This window comes from Trachypithecus francoisi, unplaced genomic scaffold, assembly GCF_009764315.1.
Source record: "Trachypithecus francoisi isolate TF-2019V2 unplaced genomic scaffold, Tfra_2.0 Lachesis_group6, whole genome shotgun sequence".
Taxonomy (NCBI): domain Eukaryota; kingdom Metazoa; phylum Chordata; class Mammalia; order Primates; family Cercopithecidae; genus Trachypithecus; species Trachypithecus francoisi.
Window position 1 is genome coordinate 19,988,057 of NW_022681471.1, and position 21,891 is coordinate 20,009,947.

At 46.8% G+C, this 21,891-nt stretch overlaps 1 protein-coding gene and 1 long non-coding RNA gene across 3 annotated transcripts in view; one reads left to right on the forward strand and one right to left on the reverse strand.

The window, feature by feature from the left end:
* LOC117077313 overlaps positions 1–8,840 on the reverse strand; it is a 41,822-nt gene extending 32,982 nt beyond the window's left edge. The window contains exon 1 of the long non-coding RNA XR_004434732.1: positions 8,739–8,840. This is a non-coding gene — a long non-coding RNA (uncharacterized LOC117077313). The remainder of the gene's footprint in view (positions 1–8,738) is intronic.
* A 94-nt stretch (positions 8,841–8,934) lies between these two features.
* ARHGAP36 (Rho GTPase activating protein 36) overlaps positions 8,935–21,891 on the forward strand; it is a 30,216-nt gene continuing 17,259 nt past the window's right edge. The window contains exon 1 of one of the 2 annotated variants that reach the window (XM_033200972.1): positions 8,935–9,137. Coding sequence is in view for 1 of the 2 variants with exons in the window: in XM_033200973.1 (XP_033056864.1) it covers positions 9,080–9,137 (58 nt within the window). In the remaining variant the exon portion in view is untranslated. The remainder of the gene's footprint in view (positions 9,138–21,891) is intronic. The other variant, XM_033200973.1, reaches the window with a different exon arrangement.

Below are 21,891 nucleotides of genomic sequence, written 5' to 3' on the forward strand. Positions count from 1 at the left end.
ATGGGGAGGTTTGAGATGTGCGTAAGAAGGAAGGAGTCAGTGGAAGAGAAGACGTAAAAGAGGGTCAGAGGTTTCTTGGTGGCTGAGGTGGCAGCAGCAGAAGGGGCCGAGCTTCAGAATACTAGTGAGGAGAACCCCAGAGAGGATCCTTTTGAGGTGGGAGGAAAGGACAAAAAAGCCAGAGGAACCAACATACTGCACCTGGTCCTTGAACCTGGCCTTGGACACTAATATCAACACTGTCGACCCCAAAACTTTCAGGGCATCTCATGATCACTGAGTAGATTTGAGGGACTGTCTCTGAGGACAGCAAGGTGTGTGATTTGGAGAATATACTTGTGGCTTTTTCCCTAGGGAGATGACAGAGAGCTGTAGCCCCAGTCCCAGGATACCAGGCCCCAGAGCCTGGTCCAGTGAGGAGGGCCTACAGTCCATGACCTATACCCATGTTACACAATCTCTTCCTTCCCTGTCACTGAAACTGCCACCCCAGAGCCACTCTTAAAAATGAAGTCAGGGTCCACAGTCACTCAGAGACTTGTGTTCCTGTATTTGTTAAGGCACTAGGGGCCTTAAGTTTCTTCTGGCCAGAAGTTTCCTTATTAGGGGCAAAAGGAAAGGCTTTCTGAATATACCCTGGTCTTCACCTATTCAACATGTGTGCACAGCCTGCCAAATGCATCAAATGGCCGTCCTGCCACTTGACCCAGCCTCAGCTGCAGCCCCTCTTCTCCAGCATGGCTGCTCTCTGGTCCTAGGCAGATGCATCTCTGATGGCACCTTCCTGCCTTACCACTTAGTTTTCAATCTCATAACTCCCCTGGGATCTGAAGGGTAGAACAGCAGGACAGTTATAAGCCCTGGTGCTTGATAGCAGGAAAGGGTGTTGGGCCACAGAAGTCAGAAGAGGGGGTCCTTGGGCGGGGCCCAGACCCAAAGTAGCTCAGAAGATAAAGTCAGTCCTTGGTATCTTTTGTCCTAGGGCCAATTTTGGTGTTCTTATGGTGCCTGGGATAGAGGAATGCAGGGAGGGAAGGGCAAACAACCCCTTAGTTAGGGAAACCTAGGGCTCTGGAACTAGCCTTGCATCTTTGTTTAAGGCGTGGGTTGTCCCAAGATTGAGTTATAACAGAGAAAGACCCATTTGCATTGACAAATGGAACTTAATGAAGGGAATGATTAAAAGTGAGGAAGCTACAGGCTCAGAAATGTCAGTGGTTGTTGTACAAGAGATTCCTTTATTGCACGTTCCTCTCCCCCTTCTCCCTCGTCCTTTTGTCCCCTCCCGCTATTGCTCATCTTCCTTCTTCTCCTCTGCCCTCTTCCTGCTTGCTCCATCCACCTCCACCCACAGCAACTGATGAGATTTCTCATGATCTACAGTCAAATGCCATTAATCCCGACAGGCTCACGAGGGTCCACCTAAGCTGTCCCATGAACCAATCCTGTGAGTAGACAGACCAGGGGACACAGCGGGCAGGCAGCCCCCTCACGAGTAATGGCAGCTAAACCAATAAACCAGAGTGGCTGTCCCTAAAATAATCAATAAATCACTTGGGGTCCAAGAGAGGTGGAAAGCTCCCCAGCAAACAGTGCTCAGGATATTTTCCATGACCTTCTCTACCTTGAATGTCCATGGCACACTAGCCGCGCGGGCCAGGACTGACTCTGCTCTCAAGGTGCCGCTCCCAGATTCCGCCTGGCCCTCTCAGTTTCATAGGGAGGTAATTCATTCCAATGGGATGTGACAGGTGCCATCTTCAGGAGCCTGGCTCAGATCCCAGCAGCAGGGACTGTCGCTGACTGCAAATCCCCCAAGTGCCACGCTGGTCTGAAGAAAGCAAGCCCTGGGGTGGGCAGATGACCTTTCAAGAACCCAGGAAGCCAAAGTGGGATAGCAGTGTGATGTAATGGACCGAACCCTGGACTAGGATGCTGGACACCTGCCTTTTAGTCCCTTTTCAGCCACTAACTTGCTAGGCGATGTTGGGTAAGTCACTTTCCCTTTCTGGATCTCAGTGCCCCCTTCCCACCGGCCCCCGTGATGAGAGGAGGTTGGACTAGATTATCTCTAATGGCACTTTCAACCCTGATAAGCAAGTTTTGAAATTAAATAAAACATTATTTTTGGAAAATTGCCAGCTCTAATTAGAATTTGTTTAAGGACTCCTCTCGGGCTCTAATTTAAGCTGCTTTGCAATCAAATCCTTCACCCTAAACTCCAATGCAGTACAGGCAGCCACTTACCAGCACCCAAGCTCCATCTAAGACATCACAACCACTCACAGGTGTAGCCTTCCCTTCCTGCGGAGCTAGTTCTGTGTTTGGGGCCAGGTCATCCTGACAGAGTCCTGAGGTAGAGCCCCGTGGGAGGGATGTACCACTAACTCTCAAATTTTAGAGTAAACCGGTGGGGTGGCTGCCTGGGAGGAGATTCCCCTTAACTTTGTATTTTCAGACTTTTAAACATATGGTAAATTTGAAAGAACAGCACAATAAATACTTGTGTGTGTGTATATATATATGCACAATAAATTCTCTATCTATATAATATATAGATATATATTTATCTATATAATATGAATATATATAAACATATAGAGATAGCAAGAGAGTCAAATATATATATATATATACACACACACACACATACTTGAAAATATGTTGCAGATATCATGACATTTCACGACTAAGAATAAAATGTTCTTAGCTGAGGAGATTCTCAGGTTTTCTAAGGGCTTTGGAATTCTCAGCAAGGTGAAAGTCTCCAAGTTTTGGAGTCCAGGGGAGGGGTCAAGAGACATATAAGATCTAAGGCCAGATTTTAGGCTGGATATGGGTAGTGTGAGAGGGAACCCTGCACAAAACAAGGAAGCACAAAAGTGGTTCAAGAACAGGTTCCAAACAAACAAAAAAGGCAGTGACTTTAGGCAAGTCACTCCCCTTCCTCAAACTTCAGTTTCTTCCTCTATAAAATGAGGGTTGTGCTAATCTCTGTCCTGCCAACCTCCCAAAGCTGTATGCAATTCAGATTGAAAATACATATGAGAGTACGTCGGGAGCTGATACACTTAAATATATAAAGGCAAGTGCTTTGCAGGGATGACCTTCAGGAGTAGTAAAGCCCAGGAGTCTATGGTAATACATAGAAGTGGACAGTCCCCTGCTGAGCCCCTAAACTCTTGTTATCGGAAGCCATAGAATTTTCATCTAGAATGGAAATGTCAGTGACTTGCATGTCTTGTAGTTTTTTTTTTTTTTTTTTTTTGAGACGGAGTCTCGCTCTGTCACCCAGGCTGGAGTGCTGTGGCCGGATCTCAGCTCACTGCAAGCTCTGCCTCCCGGGTTCCCGCCATTCTCCTGCCTCAGCCTCCGAGTAGCTGGGACTACAGGCGCCACCACGTCGCCCGGCTAGTTTTTTGTAGTTTTTAGTAGAGACGGGGTTTCACCGTGTTAGCCAGGAGGGTCTCGATCTCCTGACCTCGTGATCCGCCCATGCCGGCCTCCCAAAGTGCTGGGATTACAGGCTTGAGCCACCGCGCCCGGCTCTTGTAGTTTTTCAAAGGCATAAGCACACACTTGAGTTTTTTCTAGTTCTTTTTTCAGATAACTCCATTTTCTTATTGATTATGGCACAAAACTAAAAGAAAACCTCCCCATGCTTTTTGTTCTTTCTGACTTTTTTTTTTTTCTGTGCCCCCCTTAGTTCCCACTATTCTCCCTACCCCACCCTGTCGAGACTTCTGGAGTTGGAAAATTCTCTCATCCTGCCTACCCCTAGCTCAAAGAGCAAAATGCTTTACAAAATTAAGTGAGCATTTGGGATTTTTAACTTGATTTTATCTTTTCATTCAACCAGAGGGGTATGTGTGTGGGAGATGCACTTGTCAACTAAAAGCAATTTCTCTGCCTCCTTGGGGACTGAAGCGTAATCGTTGCTCTGTCTTTCTGGTGTCAGGATGAAACTTGCATTTTCCTGAGTGGTGTCAGCACACTGACAGACAGCTCCTGGGATCTAGCAAGGAGTACCGAAAAAGAATGGGCAGGGGGCAAGAGGTGTGGAGGCTGGTCTCAGCTCATCTCTTCTCCCCTGGGTGACTTTGGGATAGTCACTTACTTTGCCTCACTTTTCTAAATCTAAGAAAATGGGAATAATTCTCTCCCATATCTACCTCACAAAGATGGTGCCAGGACTTTGTCAGGTTTCAGTGATATGAAAATGTTTAGAATTAATAGAGCTATGGGGAAAAAGTGCTGTGGAAGGAGTGTACCCCTAGAAATGCTGTTAAGTAGCTAGAAAGGAACTTCAAGATTTCTCTGTATAATCCCATTTGAGAAATGAGGAAACTGAGGCCCTTCTGAGGTTCAAAGCGGTCCCCCGAAGCACCCATGATTTAACTGACACGTTTACCATTTGCCCAATTAAGTCTTTCACAAATAGAAAACCAGGGAGTCAGGGTCTTGAGGTCCTGGGGCTTGGAGTCCCTTTTAGAGAACAAATATGATCCCTGTGCGCTCTGTGTGGACCTTCTGATAGGACTTCTCAAAAGGACATGCTGGGGGGCAGGGTGCTGATCTGCCAATTCCCTTCATGGGCCCAGAGATAAATACTTTGTTATCTCATTCCTGAAAATGCAGAGACCTTCCTAACAATCTGTAGAGCAGGGGTGTCCAAGTTTTTGGCTTCCCTGGGCCACTTTGGGAGAAATGTTGGGCCATACATAAATACACTAACACTAATGATAGCTGATAAGGTAAAACAAACAGCAAAAGAATCTTATAATGTTTTAAGAAAGTTTACACATTTGTGTTGGGCCACATCCAAAGCTGTCCTGGGTTGCAGGTGGCCCGTGGGTCATGGGTTGGACAAGCCTGCTGTAGAGGGAGGTGGGCTGCAGGACTGAGATTCCCACTTCATAGAGGAGGAGCCTGAGGCTCATGTTGGGAAGCAGACACACATTCACCCAGCCAGTCAGCCAGTAAGTCCAGCCTCATTCTTGGTATTTTACCTGCCCTTTCCACTGTGCTCTCTTGCCTGATGCAAGGAACCCAACAAGTAGAAAGTTCAAATGAAATAACCTGACTGGGAAGTGCTATGTAGACATATACACAAGGATTCTTAGAAAATCCAAGTGAATGACTTGTATGGAGTATGCTCATTTTGAACACACCTAGGCCCTGTGAGGAGTCAAGTTTCAAGGTTTGGTCAATTTTCCATGCTACGTATTTCCCCATGCACCCAAAAGAAGTAGAGTGGGGTTAAAGTGACCAGTTTCCCCGTTTGGTTGCCCCAGTGTTTCTTGTGGCTAGGGTGCCGCAGTGTTCCCTGTAGCTAGGGTGCAATGGGAGGGTTTGCAGGGAAAGACTTCTTTCTTCTACATTAGAGTTTCTCTAGCTTTAATGGGCATAAAACCCCCATGAAGGGCCTGTAAAAAGTACTATTTTCTAGTCTCCATGCCCAGAAATTCTTGTTTAGTAGCACTGGAGTGGGAGCAGGGAATCTGCATTGTTATATGACATTCCAAGTGATTCTGATGCATCTGGTCCAATGGATTGTACTTTGGGAAACACTGATCCACGACAAGGTTTAAGGGCCTTTAATTCCTACAGTCCCATTTAAGTAGCAATTATATGCCCCGGTGTCAAGCACTTTTGGGCTTCAGGAAAAAAGTTAAGAAGGTCTGAAGCCTATCTTCTAAAAATCAGCAAACCCCCAGATTCACTTCATCACTGTGGCTAAAGACTTCTGGGAAGACAATGACCCAAGCTAGGAGCAGGATACTTGGCTTTTAATTGGAATTACAATAGAAGACACTTAAGAAGCAGCAGACTGTCAAGCTGTAGGTCTTGGACTGTCAGAGTGAGGACAAAGATGTCCTATGTGTCCCTTGTGAGCACATACTGTGGGATGAGGATTACAGGTCCAGGCTAGCAAGTTCCTGGCTGCTCAATGGGGGCACTAAGAACTCCTACGTCCTCAGAAAGGAGGAGTCATAACTTGTTATGTGCCCCTGCACAGGAAGGGAATTCTGCATTTTACTCACAGGCCAACTTTCTCAGCCTTTTCTGGGTCACCAAAGCCAGCCCAAGTGCCCTGTGCCACTGGCACAACCCCAACCTAAAGGCCCTTGTCATTCCCCTGTCTAGCCTAGTCCTTTATTCAGCAGAGACAAAGTTGTAGATTTTTTTCTAAGTAGGATTTTCTAACTCCAGAAAATAATATATGTTTATTAAAGAAAAACTGGAGAATACTAAGATATGAAAATAATAAAACAGTTAAAAATTGCCCATAATTGCATTACCTAAATACAATCGCGACTCAGATTCTAGTGTGTTTCCTTTTAGCCTTTTATTCTGTATATAGGTTTATTATTTATTTGTGCTGTTTATATTACAGTGTGCACACATTTTGCATCCTGCCTTTTTTTTCATTTAAAAGTATCATACGCATAGTTTCAGATTATCATATAAGCTTCTAAATTATACACTTAAAAATAATTGCATAATAATTCATTGAGTGAATCAACATTATTTGCATAGCTCAATATCTGGCACCTAGAGGACATTTGACAAATATTTGTTGTATGAATTAATGGATTGATGGATGAATGCATTTCCTTATTATGTCTATTATGTCCTTCTACCCCAGGACATTTAGTTAAGGATAAAGATTTTCAAAGGGAATGTAACACTAAGTAATTAAGTGGCAGAGTAGGCAAGTCAAAGAAAAGGGACAGGGCAAAACTGCTAACTTAGTTACTAAATCAATTTTTTAAACACTTCTGACCTCTGTATTTTCTCTTCTCTTTTTTCCCAAAAGAGTAGATGCTTTGGTCCACCTGGAGCTTTTTCCATAGCTATTAATATACCCATTTTATAGGTGAGGAAACTAAGCTTCAGCGAGATTAAATAACCCTCCCAAGATTACATGGCTAGAACATAGCAGAATTGAGCTTCCAATCTAGGTTTGTGAGTTTCTGTAGCTTTGTTCCTTTACTACATTACACCTCTTGAGGAAAAGGCAACAAAGAAGGACAGCTGTCATGGGTTTGTACCTCATGTAGAGCTGCCCTGGAAGCAGAGCAATTTCAGTTTCCAAGGACTCTTGGATTGGACCAGGCAGGCAGATTTTGTGCCATGAGGGAGCCCAAAAAAAGCTCATTCAGTTGGGAAAAAAAGGAACCCATTGAGGCCCTTTCAAAAGCTGGTGCTGGATAAGCTCATGGGAAGAGGTAAAGCTGAGATTTCAATATCCCGGGCCTGAAACTGGACATTTCTAGATGTCAGGCTTGTTTGGCTTGGATGACTAAGTATTTGTAAAGCAGAAATTGGTAAAAGAGCAGATCTGGTGAGTGTTCGTTGTCTGTGATTGCTTTTAGAAAAGAGATAAAATTGGAAATGATTTAGAAATTGGTACAAAGGCAGAGAGGTACCATGTTTCCCAGAAAGGAAGGGAAATGAGTGGAATACCTTTAAACTCCAAGATAGCTCTGCTTTGCTAAGAATTGTATGGTAAAATACAGGCAATTTTTCCATTTTATGCACCCCTTTTGCCACATTAATGCTAATATCAGTGGTTAGCAAAGCAAATATAATAACTGCTCTCCCCAACGGAGCCCATGATTGAGGCTTCCACTCCTCTGGCCTGCAATCGAGATGCTGGAAGAAGATTTTCCATATTTCTTTCTACCTCCTCACTAGCATTTTGATCAACAGAGCCCCATTCTCCCAGGGGAGAAAAACAAGGCACAGAGTCATGTCTGTACAGCTACCAATGGCGAATTGGGAGAGAAATTAATTTGGGCCCCTGGACTTGAAGTAAAAAGGAACTTTCGTTTAGACGCCCTTCCTGCCCAATGTGATCCATCTCTGGTGGCTGCTTCCACCCCAGGATTTGGGGGGCAGGGCTGTTTTTACCACCACCAGGGGCCCCAAACACTGAACCCATTGTGGCATGTGCTCCTATATGTATTTAAAATGTAAAAATACAAAGCCATAAAAGAAGTGTAAGAAAATCCAACACAGTACTACCCCCCGTTGAAATATCAAATATCAAATTCTTTCTAAAAATAAATGTTGGTCCCCCTCCCATATCAGTGCCCTGAGCAAAAGCATTGTCAGTGGAATCTGTAAGTCGGCAGCAAGTGGGGGGTACCCCATGTTTGTACATACTTGACACTGGGTTCTTTTATCTCAGTTGATGATCAACCCCCTCAATACAAATGTTTCCAGGCAGGAGAGCATCTCCCTCTTCCCCGCAGAATTCCCAGGACAAGGGAAGTAAGATTACTCTCAGATATGGGGCTTCTTGGGGGAGGCGGCAAAATCATTTTTCCTACTCACATTCTAGAACAGAGCAGTGATTTAAATCAGACTTGGAGCTACTCGGGGCTGAGGTGATGCCTGCCCTAAGAGAGGGGTTAAGGGTGGCGGTGGGAGGGTCCCCAAGGGCTGAGACATCAACACCCCTTTAGATTCAGGGATCCTAGGGGACACACTGCTTCCCGCTTAGACTAGGCCTCTTGAGGGCTGAGATGACGCTCCGCTAAATCGTGGAGTTTTCTAGAGCTTGGGATACAGTCTCGTCCTCAGATCTGAGGCTCCCTGGGACAGGTGCGCTACCTCGCCTTCAAATTCCAGCCTTTGGGGACAGGCCTGCTTTTATGTGCCCAATCAAGGGCTCCTGGGGAGGGGGTGGGGGACAGGGACTTTCCCTCTCTCTCAGATTTGGGGCTCACCAGGGCTGAGATGGCGTCTCCCCTCAGGCTCTGGGCTCCCTGGGGTAGGGGCAGGGTCCCGCCCTCAGAGTCAGAGCTTCCCGGGACAGGAGCTGTGTGTCTCGGCCTCCCTTCGCGTGGGGCAAGGGGCTGCGGGACCAGCGGCCTCTCTTCTGGCGGGGGGGGGGTTCCCCTGAGGCCCTGCCCCCTTCGTGACATGCTCGAGGTGTCCGGTGACCGAGACACTCTTAGCTGGGTGCAGGGTGCGGCTCAGGGCGTGGTCACCGGGGTCTACTTAGGGCGGCCAGTGCCGGGGACGACGCAAAGGTTAACTGCGAGCTGCCGGGCACTCAGCGCGGGTCATGGCGTGGATACTGGACTGCCTTTTCGCCTCGGCCTTTGAGCCCCGCCCCCGCCGTGGTGAGTGGGGCCCACCGAGTCGGGGGGCTGGGGTGCTCGGCCGGGGGCGGCCGGCGGCTACAGCCCCGGCTGGGCGCCCTGGGGCTTGGCTGGTCGCCCCCTTGCCTCCCTTCCTGCTGGCTTTTAGCTAATTGTTCCTGGCTCAAGGGACTGCCCCGTCGAGGCCCGGCATAAATCACCAGCTTTGCCGGGAACCGCGAGCAATCGCGCTAATGGCTCGGCGGTACGCGGGACGAGCGCGTGGGCGGAGTCGCTGGCTCAGCCGCCCGCAGGGACAGCCAGAGCCTTGGGGCCAGACGCGCAGGAGCGGCGTCCCACAACTCAAGGACCCTAAAGGCCCAAGGATGAATGTCCCTGACAGGGCAAGCCAGGCCCCAGGGATCCTGAAGGAGGCGGGGGTTCATTTTGCCTTGAAGTTTGTCCCCTTGTCTCAATCTCAAACACAGAATATCAGGAATGGACCCCCCAGAGTCGTCGAATTTAACCCCTTCATTTAAGAGATGATGACACTGAAGATAGGAAAAGCCTGCCCAAGGTTACCCAACAGGTTGGCAGCATACATGGGTCAGCTTAGGCTCTGCCAGCTGCCCACTGCCCCAGACTGCCCAGTAGTGGACCCCTGGGGTCTTTAGTCGCGGTCTTTCCTTGGGTACTTGAGATCAATGCTTGGTTTCCCTATTTCTGTGGAATTGAGGACACAAGTGTGCAAAGATCACAGCACCGGCATATGTGGGTCACATTTCACCCCTTTTCTGGAACTGCTTCTACAAAGTACATTTTGACAACTGATTATATTTTGGTCCTTAAAGTTTCAGGAGACTGATATTTTCTTTTTGACATACCCCAGGACCCCCACCCATACTGTCCTTCACTCCCCCTTGATAAGCCCCACCTCCTTCAGGCTGCCACCTGCCCCCACAGCCACCTGTTTTTCCATAGTCTCCACCTCCAAAATCTATATTGGTGAGAGTGCGTCATTGGGCACCAGCCATAGACCAAACCTGGGGTTGTCTCCTCTTTCCTCTGCCCCCTGACAGGCGGGGGAGGGAAGTCAGGGAGAGGAGGGGCCTCAGCAACTTAGTTCAGCAGAGACCTGTTTTTAGTTCTTGCCAGCCCCAACACCCTACTGAGAACCATCCCAGGAGTTTGACCTCCTGCTAAAACACTACGGCATGCTTAGCCAGTTCAAGTACAGCCTCGAGCCAGCAACAAGATCTCTGAGAAGGAAAAAGAACTGCATACACACAGAGTTTAATTTTTTCTTTTGCATATTTTTAAGGTTTATATGATCCCGGTGAATCAAAAATATAAGGGAGTTTCATAAGATGTCTTTTGAGGCCTTACTGCTCTAACAGTCTACCCTGAAAAAGAGGGTGAGGGAAACATTTCGCCCTTGCTTGGACTAGAAGGTCGTCATGTGACTCCAATGAGATCAAGGACATGAAGGCTTCTTTATGAATAACCTCATAGGAGGGAGTCCATATTACACCAGGAAGCCCAACTCCCATCTGAAAACAGCAATGTCTATTAGAATTAGAAGGCTTTTCCTTAAACTGAACCCCAAAACCCAAATCTATGTCCTGGGAGCTTCCACCTTCTGGCCCTGGCATTGACTTCCGTGGTCCTCCTTCCTAGGAAACAGTGCTAGCTCTCCCCATTGTCCCACCCCTAACTCACCCTGTTCTTACCTAGGCCAAACTTCCCCAGTTTCTTCATCTGTTTAACATGTGACATAGCTTCAAGGCCCCCACCCATGTCTACCTGCTTTTCTTTGAACATGCTCCAACTTATAAATGTCCAATGACCGGGCCAAAAGAGGTTTTCCAGCTATGCCCCTATAAATATAGTCCTGGATGGCTGACTTTCGCTCTTTTGGAAGCCCACGCCACACCCAAGGTACACACATATGTAGTCATAAACGCACACATAACATACACATTACCACACCTATGCATGCCCACGTGCAAAGCCATGAACACACACACACCTCACATGCACTACATACTTTCTACACACAGCATAATATACTCACATTACCCGTGTATGCACCGCTCACAAATCCCACGCACAGCCACACAGTTCACACTAAGACTTTATTTACATTGAATTACTTTCAACGAAAGCTACTCTTTTTCCTTAAGTAAACCCAAGTTTTTTTCAGAGTCTCCGTTCTGTATTTGGTGTTTGAACTCAAGTGTAAGACCTTATATTCGCTGCTGCATTTCTAGTCTAGTGGGACCTATTCCCCAATATACCCCTGCAGCACACCACTGCCTACATCAGCTCTACTACTTATACAAGAGCAGCTGATATATGTGAAGCACTTCCCAAATGCTGGGCCCTTAGGCTCAGCTCCTTACATATATAATCTCATTTAAGTCACAGGGCATCACTTTGAAATAAATAATCTTTGGTAGTTTTTTAACTGGGCAAGAGCTCACTTCATTGCACTCCCCCTGAGAAATGCTGTACAATGTGAAGGGTAACTTTGTGGGTAACTATTGATATTCTGCAGGGCTGTAATTGCCTTGGTGCCTCCCTTCAAATGTCTTTCAGAAGTCTTCAGGCATCAGAGATGGGGTTGGGGGAGGAAGCTGTCACCTGACTGGGCAGAAGTGGGGCAGTATCTAAATGTTCCTTCATCCCCATTACACTTGCCCAAGAGATAGTTGGTATGTCACAGCATTTTTTTTTTTTTTTGAGGGGCAGGTTTATTTTGTCTTCATTAGAATATCATCACTCTTTTATTGATGTTTGCTATTTTTTTGTTGTTTCAACTCTTTTTTTAAAAAAAATTTACTTTAAATTCTGGGATACATGTGCAGAACGTGCAGTTTTGTTACATAGGTATACATGTGCCATGGTGGCTTGCATCAGAACAATTGTTTGAGGGCGACAATGGGCAATGGGCAACCATAGGAAGGCACTTGGAAGAGGCATCATTGAGGTCTGGGAGCAAAGAGGGCCCAGAAAGGCCTTCTTTCCCAGGGAAAGAGACAGCACAATTGACCCACTTGAAATTCTCTCCCCAGTTCACTCTTGGCATTGGATTTGGCCTCAAACAATTGGACTTCTGTAAAGCAGCCAAAGCTCTAAAGCTGAAGGGACCCTGGGGCCCACTTTACATACAAATTTGATCTTTTCTTGGAGATGGGACCGAATCGATTTGCTGAGGCCAGGCCTAGTTGTGCTGCAGCAGGATCAGTTTCCAGAGATGGGGCGTGACTGCCAATGAGACACCCCATTCTCCAGGTCAGGTCCTCAGATAAGCACCCCCATTCACCAATGGCAGGACTTCCCCAATTTTCTTTATTACTTGTTTGTACCTCAAAAGACATTTCTCCCAGAGGAAAAAAAAAATGTGATGCTCTAGAGCTTAGCCCACACTTTACCCATCGTGAGGATGAAATACAGAATCTGTGTGATGAAAACCGGCAGAAAATAATACTCTTGCAAATGTATCTCAGACTCCAGCAGTAGAGCTGACATTTATCAAGCTTAAATATCAAATGACGGAAAGCATTGAGCACTGATAGAGCAAGAAGCAAGACACCAGGTCCCTGAGGGTGATTATGGCAACGGTGAAAGTAACATTATTCCTTTTTTTCACACCTACCTACTACGACAACCTAAATGTCCAACAATAGTGGAATGGTTAAATAAAATCCATGACATATCCACTTGTTAGATTGCATAGAATCATAAAAATTATTTTTGCCAAGAATATGTAACAACATAGAAAATGGTATGATTATAACTGTCAATATGCATTTTTGAAAGATTAGAAAGAAATCGACAATAAGATAAAGTTAGAGAATCTATTAAGGTGGTGGGATAATAGCTATTTCTCTCTGTTTTCTAAAGTCTATGAAGTTTGTTCTTCAATTACTAATTTAAAAAGGCATAAAAAGGCAAATTTAGGACCTGTGATATGCAAATAATCTATACAGTGATCTAGAATCCCACTATACACAGTTGAAATATATTTTTTCTTCTAATTGTAGTTTAAATATAATAACTGGATCAGGCCAGCCAAACATGATCTTCCCAACGATCATGAAATTTCCACTAACTCCGGGTGGGAAGAGGAACAACTGGTTTGAATCCCAGGCCAGCTCTTATAAGGTTGCTGTGAGAGAGTTACTTAACCTCTCTTAAAATGACATAATAATGTCTATATTTTGTGGTTATAAATAATAATAATAGTTCTTATTACTGCTATTGTAGATGCCATTATATTAAATGCTTTCTATGGTCAGTTATCAAAAGAAGTTTTATTTTTTCCAAATGTTTACTATTTGTAAATACCAGTCACTCTACATAAACTATCTCTAACCGTAACAACTCTCTGAGGTTAGTATTATTGTCTCTATTTTAAGGACAAAAGCTCAGAGAAGTTTAGTAACTTGCCCACTGTCACACAGTGGCTGAGCAAGGATTACAATCCTTTTTGATCTGACTTCAAAGCTTGAGTGAAATTAAAAGAGAGAAACATTTGCAAAGCTCCTATGCTGACATGTGGCAGACATTTACTAGGTGGTCAACATGATGTTGGTGATACTTTGCCCAGGGCCCAGATGCCGGTCTTTGACTTATTTGATTATCTATAAATTTCTTTCTGTGAAAAGGAATTTCAACTGAAAGATGCAATACAAACCCACCACCTGTGTCCTCATAGATGGGGCTCTGAGTCACTAGGAAACGATTTCTGTTTCCTGCTGGCAGTATCATTTGTTCTCACATGTATCAGCAGAAGTAGGTAGATGGCATGTTTGATGAGCCTTGGCAGCTACTGTCACGTCTCAGATACACTTCTTGAGCAGCCACGCGGCTTCCTCGGGATGAGTACCCAATACTCAGCAGGTAGGTCCCTGCTTATTAAGGAAACGTACTAAGTGGCATGGACGTATCTGGAACCCCTGCTCTAACTATTCTCTGTCCGATGTGGTTGACACCTAATTGTTACCCCTCCCATTTCCCTTTTCAAAGCTGAGGCTCCAGGACTTCCACAGAAGCAGACAGGGGTAGGAGCTGGAGAAGTTTTTCGAAATTCTTAAATCCTCAGAGGGACTCACTTGCAAGGAGGTATATGGGGTCAGTGAGGGTAGCATGCAGGATAAATAGAAGGGATGAACGAGAGGGAGGAGTTGAAGGCACCTTCCAGAGTCTGGAAACATCTAGGTGGGGACCTCTCGGAGCTTTTCCTGCCATGAATCTCAATATCTCTCTATTCTGTAGTCTTTTTATCCCTCCGTGGGATTATATCCACCACCACCACCCCTCCCCCGTCCCCAATTTCTTGATCTTCCTCCACCACTCCCTGCTTAAATGCAGCCGTAGCTTGCAATGACTTGCTTTTGTCTCTAGAGGGAGGCAAAAGCACCAGGGAGGAAGGGGTTCAGACTGGGGTCTTCTTCCACTTCACTAGTTTTGGCAAAGGGTAGAATTTATTTTCCTTTAATTGGGAACACATGAATAAAAACTAATCAGAGATGCATTTTAGGTGCTGCATAGCATATCTCAGAGAACCATCATATCTTTCTCTATCATCCCATCTACCCCTCAACATAGGTGGCTGCTACAAACTGGATGGCCTTAGGCACTATTATTTCTAGAGTGAAAGTGAGGGGAAAACAAAACAGGAGTCATAGGGCAATCTTAGCCAGGAAAAATCATGCTTTTACTTTCTGGGGCACAATGGCACATATTTAGGAGACTGGGTTGGGGCTGGATCAGCAACTGGGGTGGAGGGAAGTCTGGACAGTGAGCAGAAAGTTTGAAACTTTCCTGTGTGGAGTATTATATCCGAAACCTTGGTCTCATTAACACTGCAAGGAGATACTGCAGAGTGAGAATTGGACTTAAGGTCCAGTTCTTCCGGGGCTGCATTAGGCTGATCAAACATCATCCTAAAAGAAGAGGGACTATTTCAAGAGTGTCAGACAAGCCAGTAATGAGGAAAATTGGCAGTTTAGTCAGTTGGCTCCACTCCCTGAACACCATGGTTGAGACACTCTGGGTTACATGAGAAGGAAAAAAAGTGCAGAAGGGAATTAACTAACCTTTTCTTAAACATTTACTGTATCTGTTAAGCACTTGGCTGATGGTTTCTATGGTTTACCTCCTTTAGTCATCTGAGCAATTCTAGGCAGGTGTTAACATCTCCATTTTACAGTTGAGGAAACTGAGGCTCAGAGAGGTGAAGTAACCTTGCCAAGATCACACAGCAAGTAAGTGCTCAAGCTGGGATATCAACACAAAGCTGTCTCATTCTGAAGCCTGTGGTCTTTCTCTGCCCTCCGCACATGGAAAAAACAAAAGCCCTGATTTTCAAGGGCTTTACTCTCATGGGGAAAGCATGATCTCTCTCCCCACAAAAATCCACATTTTGGTACCCTGCTCCTCCAGATTCTCATATTTAGGGTGAAATTAAGCAAATCTCTGTTTATATTGGACTGTAAAGGGAGTTATTAAAGCGTTTTCCACCTTTGCAATTCCCCATATAATCTTCATGTTATAGGAACACATTTCCTGAACTCCAAAGCGAGAGAGACTTATGATGGCGATTTTAAACTCCAAGAAAAGAGAGAGAGTGTGTGTGTGTGTGCGCGCGCGCGTGTGTGTGTCTGTGTGTCTACCCCATGGTGGTGGCATGTTGATAAGTGTTCTGATAGCCCCTCTTATTGCCCCATTTATATGGGTGGGGGGCATCAGAGAAGGATAGCTTTCCATTATGCTAGTAGTCCCTGGCCCACGACTGCATCTTTGGAGCCATAGCCGGGAGCTTTTGGCTTCTTCAGAGTTGAAGTTTGTCCTCCATTTCACAGGCAGGAACACTGAGCTGGAGTGAACCAGATGGTCTTTATGAACCAAAGTGGAACTGACACAACAGGATTTAGATGGGTAGTCTAGTGATATGTTTATGCATGTGTGCGTATGTGTGTGTGCTGGTGTTGAGAAGCAGGGGCAGACCCTCTGAGGAAGAGAGGCCTCACATGAACAGCTGTGAGGAGGTGGAAGTGAAGCCGGTATATTCAGAGGAGAGTGAGGAGGTGTCAGATTGGCCCCACAGCAGCAGGAAAGCTGAGCATCTGAGACCAGATGCTAGAAGATACCAAAGTTTGCCTGAACACCTTGTATGGATTTAAGTTTAATGAAACCAAGGGGCTTCAGGTGGTCTATGCCCTGCCTGAGTAAGACTGACATATTTAGGCTCCCCTTTTCCCCCAAAAAGGAGACTTTCTGGCTACAGAATACTTTTGGCAATGCTTTTTGTGCCCACCCGGGATGAGGTGCTGACCCAGGCCCAGCTGGGGGGAAGCTTTATGGATGTTCCAACTGTTTTTCATCCACGCACCAGGCTCATTTGTGCCAGATGAAAGGGCACAATAATAACAGTGGCAATTTAAATCGTGCTTCTCACTTTCCCCCCTGAAAAGTGGCGAAGTGACTCACCACTGTTGAATTGTCCCTCTCTATCCACCCCCTGACCTCTTTGCAGCAGTCTAGGCTGGTTCCCTGGGGGCTAAGCTGGGAGCTAGTGCTTCCAGAGGCCCTTTAGCTGTGACTGGGATGACATCATGCTCCCCCCATTAATGTGTTCCCCAAAATGCGATGTATTGCTTTAATTTGGGTTTCTCAGATGAGGCTGCTTGGAAGGCATTAGAGCAGCATGAGCCCCATTAGGAAAGTGCAGTGCCCCCCGACTCATGAATAATATAAAATGGGGTCCATTCAGTAATCTTTTCTGAGGGAGAAGCTCTGCTTGTTTTTCTACATGCAGTTTGGTATGGAGATGCTTGCTCTATTTGAAATTTGCCATATACCAACTTCTGGTAGTGATGTTGTAAAAATGGGTCTGGGGGAGCTGTGAAATGATTCTCTTACTCCACCCTGATTCTTCACCTCCATGTCCCTCCATACCCAATTCCCCGACCCTATGGCTGGAAAATGTTCATTTTCAACTCTTTCTTTCAGCACCAGCCTATGGAGAGCTCCCAGAACTGGAGCTAGTGAGGTGCACTTGTGCCTAGAGTAATTACAGATTTTGAAGTATCAACAAAGCAGGTAATTAGGTGGAGAAAGTATCCGCTGTCTGGGAGACAAAGAAAGTAATTATGCTGACTACTTCTGGTGCTGTCAGTAAACTCAAAAGAAAGATTTGTAGAGAAATGATAATGTTTGATAGAAACTTCAACGTCTAGCAGGAATCAGGGGACTCTTAGTAAAGCCACCTGGTATGTAATAAAGGTTTAGGAAATATGGTAGACCTGAGTTCAAATACCAGCTCTGCCTCCTAGGGTCTGTGTGATCTTGGGGAAATTACTTAACTACTCTGAGCCTGATGTGTGAAGTGTAAAAATAGCAATGATTATAGCTCTATCTACCTTACAGGATCATTGTAAGGACCCAAGGAGATAATGCATGTCAGAACACTTACAATGCCCAGTACACAGTAGGTACTTAACAAACGGCAACATTATTATTATTATTACAACTATCCTTGCTACATACCAGGTATTCTCTACAGCAGTTCAGAGTTTAAAAAGGGAAATAAATTATTGCAGTTATGTATGATCATGTCATGAGAAGTATGAAGGTTGTAATTGTGGTGGCTCAAAGAAGGGAGCCCTCAGTTGAGAGGGAAAAGCACAGAAGAGCAGAGAAAGTTTTGTGATTCTGGAGTTAGGTTTAAAAAAATAAGTAGGAGTTTGTCACAAGGCCCAAGGGGAAAGGGCTTCCAGGCAACTGGATGTGCCCACACAAAGCCAAAAAGGTGTGAAACAGCCAGGCCCTGAGCAAATAGTTGGGCTCAGCTAGGCACCAACTGGGATCTCCTGGGCGGGGGAGGAGTGTCAGGTCAGAGACCAAGAATCTATCCAGTTTACTCCCACCAGCCCCTGTATCGCGCCCTAGGCGCCCTACCTGGCCAATCACGTGCGGCGCCCTCCTCTTCTTTCCTCTAAGCAGTCAGGTAAATTCACACCCTGCCCCAGCTGGCCACAGAGGTGGGCGGGCAGGCGAACCCCCACGGTGAAGATCAGACCAGCGGGCACCCCTGCCGAGGTCGCGGCCCCTACTTCCTTTCTCCTCTCAGTCCCAGCCCAACGTCCCACTCATCCCCGCCCCCAACCACACACGGTCACTTGGGTTCTTTTAGACAACCCTGTACTCTCACACACCGCACCCATACACTTACGCGGCAATCCCCCTTCAAGACACACACAACCCGTTCATCCAAGCACGTAAGCTGACAACATGCGTCCACACCACACACGAGAACATCACACCAAAAGACACACACCGCACCCTCACATGCATAAACCTTTGAACACACACCTCAAGTAGATTGACTTACAGAGAAATCTTGCACACGAACACATTCACACACTACACACTTCAACAAACACCACCTGTAAACCCACATTGACACACTGCATCTAAGCATAAACACACACCACACATATGCACACAAGCTTCAACGGGCACACACACATCCACACACTGCACACACATATACACTCACCACAGCAAGACCACAAACCCCGGCAGGAGCAGCACACACCCACCTTCAAACCGCACCCACATAATCCCACTATAATCGGGCAGAAACATACAACCTATAAGCGTGCACACACAAACACATGCTGCATGTCAAAGCGCAAACCAAATACACACCACACCAAGCACTCCAGCTAAAACGTGCTCCGCTCACACACACCCCCACACCCAGCCACACACCGAACGCACACACAGATCTACCGCACGCGCGCGCGCGCACACACGCTTACATGCATACATACATACACACACAGCCCGCCCCCGCCTTCCCTTTGGGCGGAAGAGAAGGGGGCGAGGAGGAGAGGAGGGGAAAAAAGGAGGGAGGATGAGCGAGCGAGGCGGGGCGGGCACAGATGCTCTTTTCCTTTTGACCTGGGGTGTTGCCCCCATGTTCCCCATTCCCAAGCAAAGGGAGTGAGTGAGTTGGGTCCAAGGAAAATCCAGGCAGAACCCAGGAAAACGAGAAGGTCTGGGAAATCAGCGAGCGGGCGCGAGGGCTCCGCGGGGACCCTCACTCAGCGCACGGTCGACCCCTCCGGAGGCTCCTCCTCCTGGCACCCACCCCCTGGCCTTTTCACTGCCTTGACCTCTGCCCCCCTCCGCACCCCCACCCTCAGCCAGGACACGTGCTTATCACCCCCGCCCACACCCGCACCCCCACCCCACGCCCCACTGGAGAGAACTGGCCACTGTTAAGGGTAAAGAGCTTTATTGGTTTCAAGAAGTAAGGAGTTAAGACTGGCAGACAAGCTTTTTGCAAAACCTGTTCTAATCTAGCTTGAAGACTTTTCTTAATGGAGAGCCCACTCTTTCTCAAAGCATCACATTTTCTACGTAAAGGGCAATGGCTATTAGAAATCCCTGACCCCGCGCTGGACACATAGTAGGGCGCTCCAAATGTTCCCCCCCCCCCCGGCCTATGTCACCACATTTGGCAAGGCTGTCTGCAGCCTAGCACTGGCTCGTGACAGTTGTTGGGCAGTCAGTCAGTCGGTGAGCTCTTTTCTTAGCCCATTAGCCCTCCTGAGAACAGCAGCTTCGGACTGGGCGCCACTGGCGGCAGGGGGCGATAGAGTCGCTAAAGGTGCTTTGCACTTCTGGTTCTGGCGGCACAGCCCCCTTGAGAATCTCTGAGGTGCCCTCCTTCCATAAGCGGACTATGTGAGTGGTGGCGGCGAGGGTCACTCCGGAATGCTCCGCGGCCAGATGACTTTCTGGCTCCTGTCCTCCGCTTGCTTCTTTTCTGTGGAGATGGACAGCAAGGGAAAGGGAGATGGACCTCTCCCTCCCACTACTCCATGGCGCATTATGTAAAGTGTCATGCAGAAATACCCAGGCTTCGGAGTTCTTTATAGGTTCGAATCCCAGCTCTGCCACTTGTTAGCTGACTAACGTGGCAAGTCGCTGGTTTAGGTCGCGGGGTAGTCGGGAGGCTTAGAGTAAGTGATATATGTGAAGTACTTCTTCCAGTTAACACAGAGGATGTCAATTCTCTCCCTCTTTCTCCCACCCTCTTCAAAAATATAAAGATATGGGAGTTTAAAAGAAAGGGGATTAGAGTCTGGGAGGGGGGACATGGCCACCAGCTGATGCCCCCAAGCCAGGCCAGAAACACAGAGGATGGGCAGGAGTTCAGTTAACTTGCAATATGCTGTGTTTAAGGGAAATGCCTGCACCAATGATTTGGTGATGCCATTCACTGGCCACAAGAGAATCCAGGTCACACCTCCAATCCTTGGAGTTGTGATGAGGTTCTTCTGCCCATTGCCTCCCCTCCTTACAAGGACTTCCTAACTAACCTCCACTTGTATTCTTTTCCTTCTTACCAAGATGCCACATTAATATTTTTAAACTTCTTGTGAGCACTCCTTGGGTGCCAGGAATGTCTCCTGTTAACTTATGTCCCGCCAGCATCTAGCACTGTGCCAGACACACAGTGCAAGCTCTATACAGGCAGCAATAGATGTCCTGGTTGAAATCCCTAGGAAACATTGAGACTCGAGGGTACATGAGGAGTTATCATAAGGAACCTAAAGAGAGGACCCTAGGCACTGCAGGGATGGAGGGCAGTGGCTTTGGATAAAGAGTTATTCCATTCCTCTTCAAAGCCCTCCACCTCTAAGCCTGCCTGGAAGAGCATTGCTTCACTGCGGCTGAGGCTTCTGCAGGCAATTAAGAAGAAAGCCTCTTTCCTGGAGGGCAGAGGCCCTGGCCAGCTAGAGGGTGAGTCACCACCTCAGTTAGGTGGTAGAGATGGTGCTAACGTGGCAATGAATCAGTCCAAGATGGCATGAGGAGATTACCTGAGTGATGATGAGAAGGGGAATAAGGCAGGAGCCTGAGCCCTTGAGGCTGGGACTGAGTGATAGAACGTCTATATTCATATGCATAAAGTCAGCTCCTAACCTACCTCCCCAGTTCCACAACCAAGTCCCCAAGGATAGCATTGGCACCCTCCTGGAGAGGGGAATGTTTGGGAGACTTGGGTTCCAATCCTGACTCTGCTACTTACTATGTGACCTTGGGCAAGTTATTTTCCCCTCTCTGGGCTTCAGTGGCAAGGTAAGGGCTAGGTACTTTACCTATGTCATTTCACATATTCTTTTCCACGGTAGTATTGGAGCACTAATTTCCCTATTTCGCAGTTGAGAAAACTGAGGCTGAGTGATATTTAGTTATCTACCTTCTCTCTATATCGTGCGGTCTTTGTGTATGTATGTTACCAGACAATCCCTGTAATCCAAGCCTCTTCTAGTATGCCAGTTCTCTGCTTAAATTGGATCCCTATGTACTCAGGTTCAAATCATGTCTCCCAGCTGCCCCCAATACCAACCCATGTTGCCAGCTACCTGGGTGGGTTTTCTTTTCCTCTCTGGCGACACCCTCTCCCACCTCAATTCAAGATTTTCCCTGGCATATAGGTCTAAAATCTCACATTAAAAAGCAAACATCACCAGAAAGATGTACTCCAATATTTTGTGTTTTATCACAGTGGAGGGTGCTGGTTGCAGGATGGGGAGCAGAGCTTCCAGGGCCATAGGGAGGGGCTGCAGAGACAGAAGAGAGAGAGAGATGGAGGGAGAGAGAGAGACAGAGGGAGAGAGAGAGAGAGACAGAGAGAGAAAGAGGGGATGCCAGGGACAAATTGGACCAGCCTCAAATTGCTGCTCCCTCCCTTTCTCCACCTCTACTG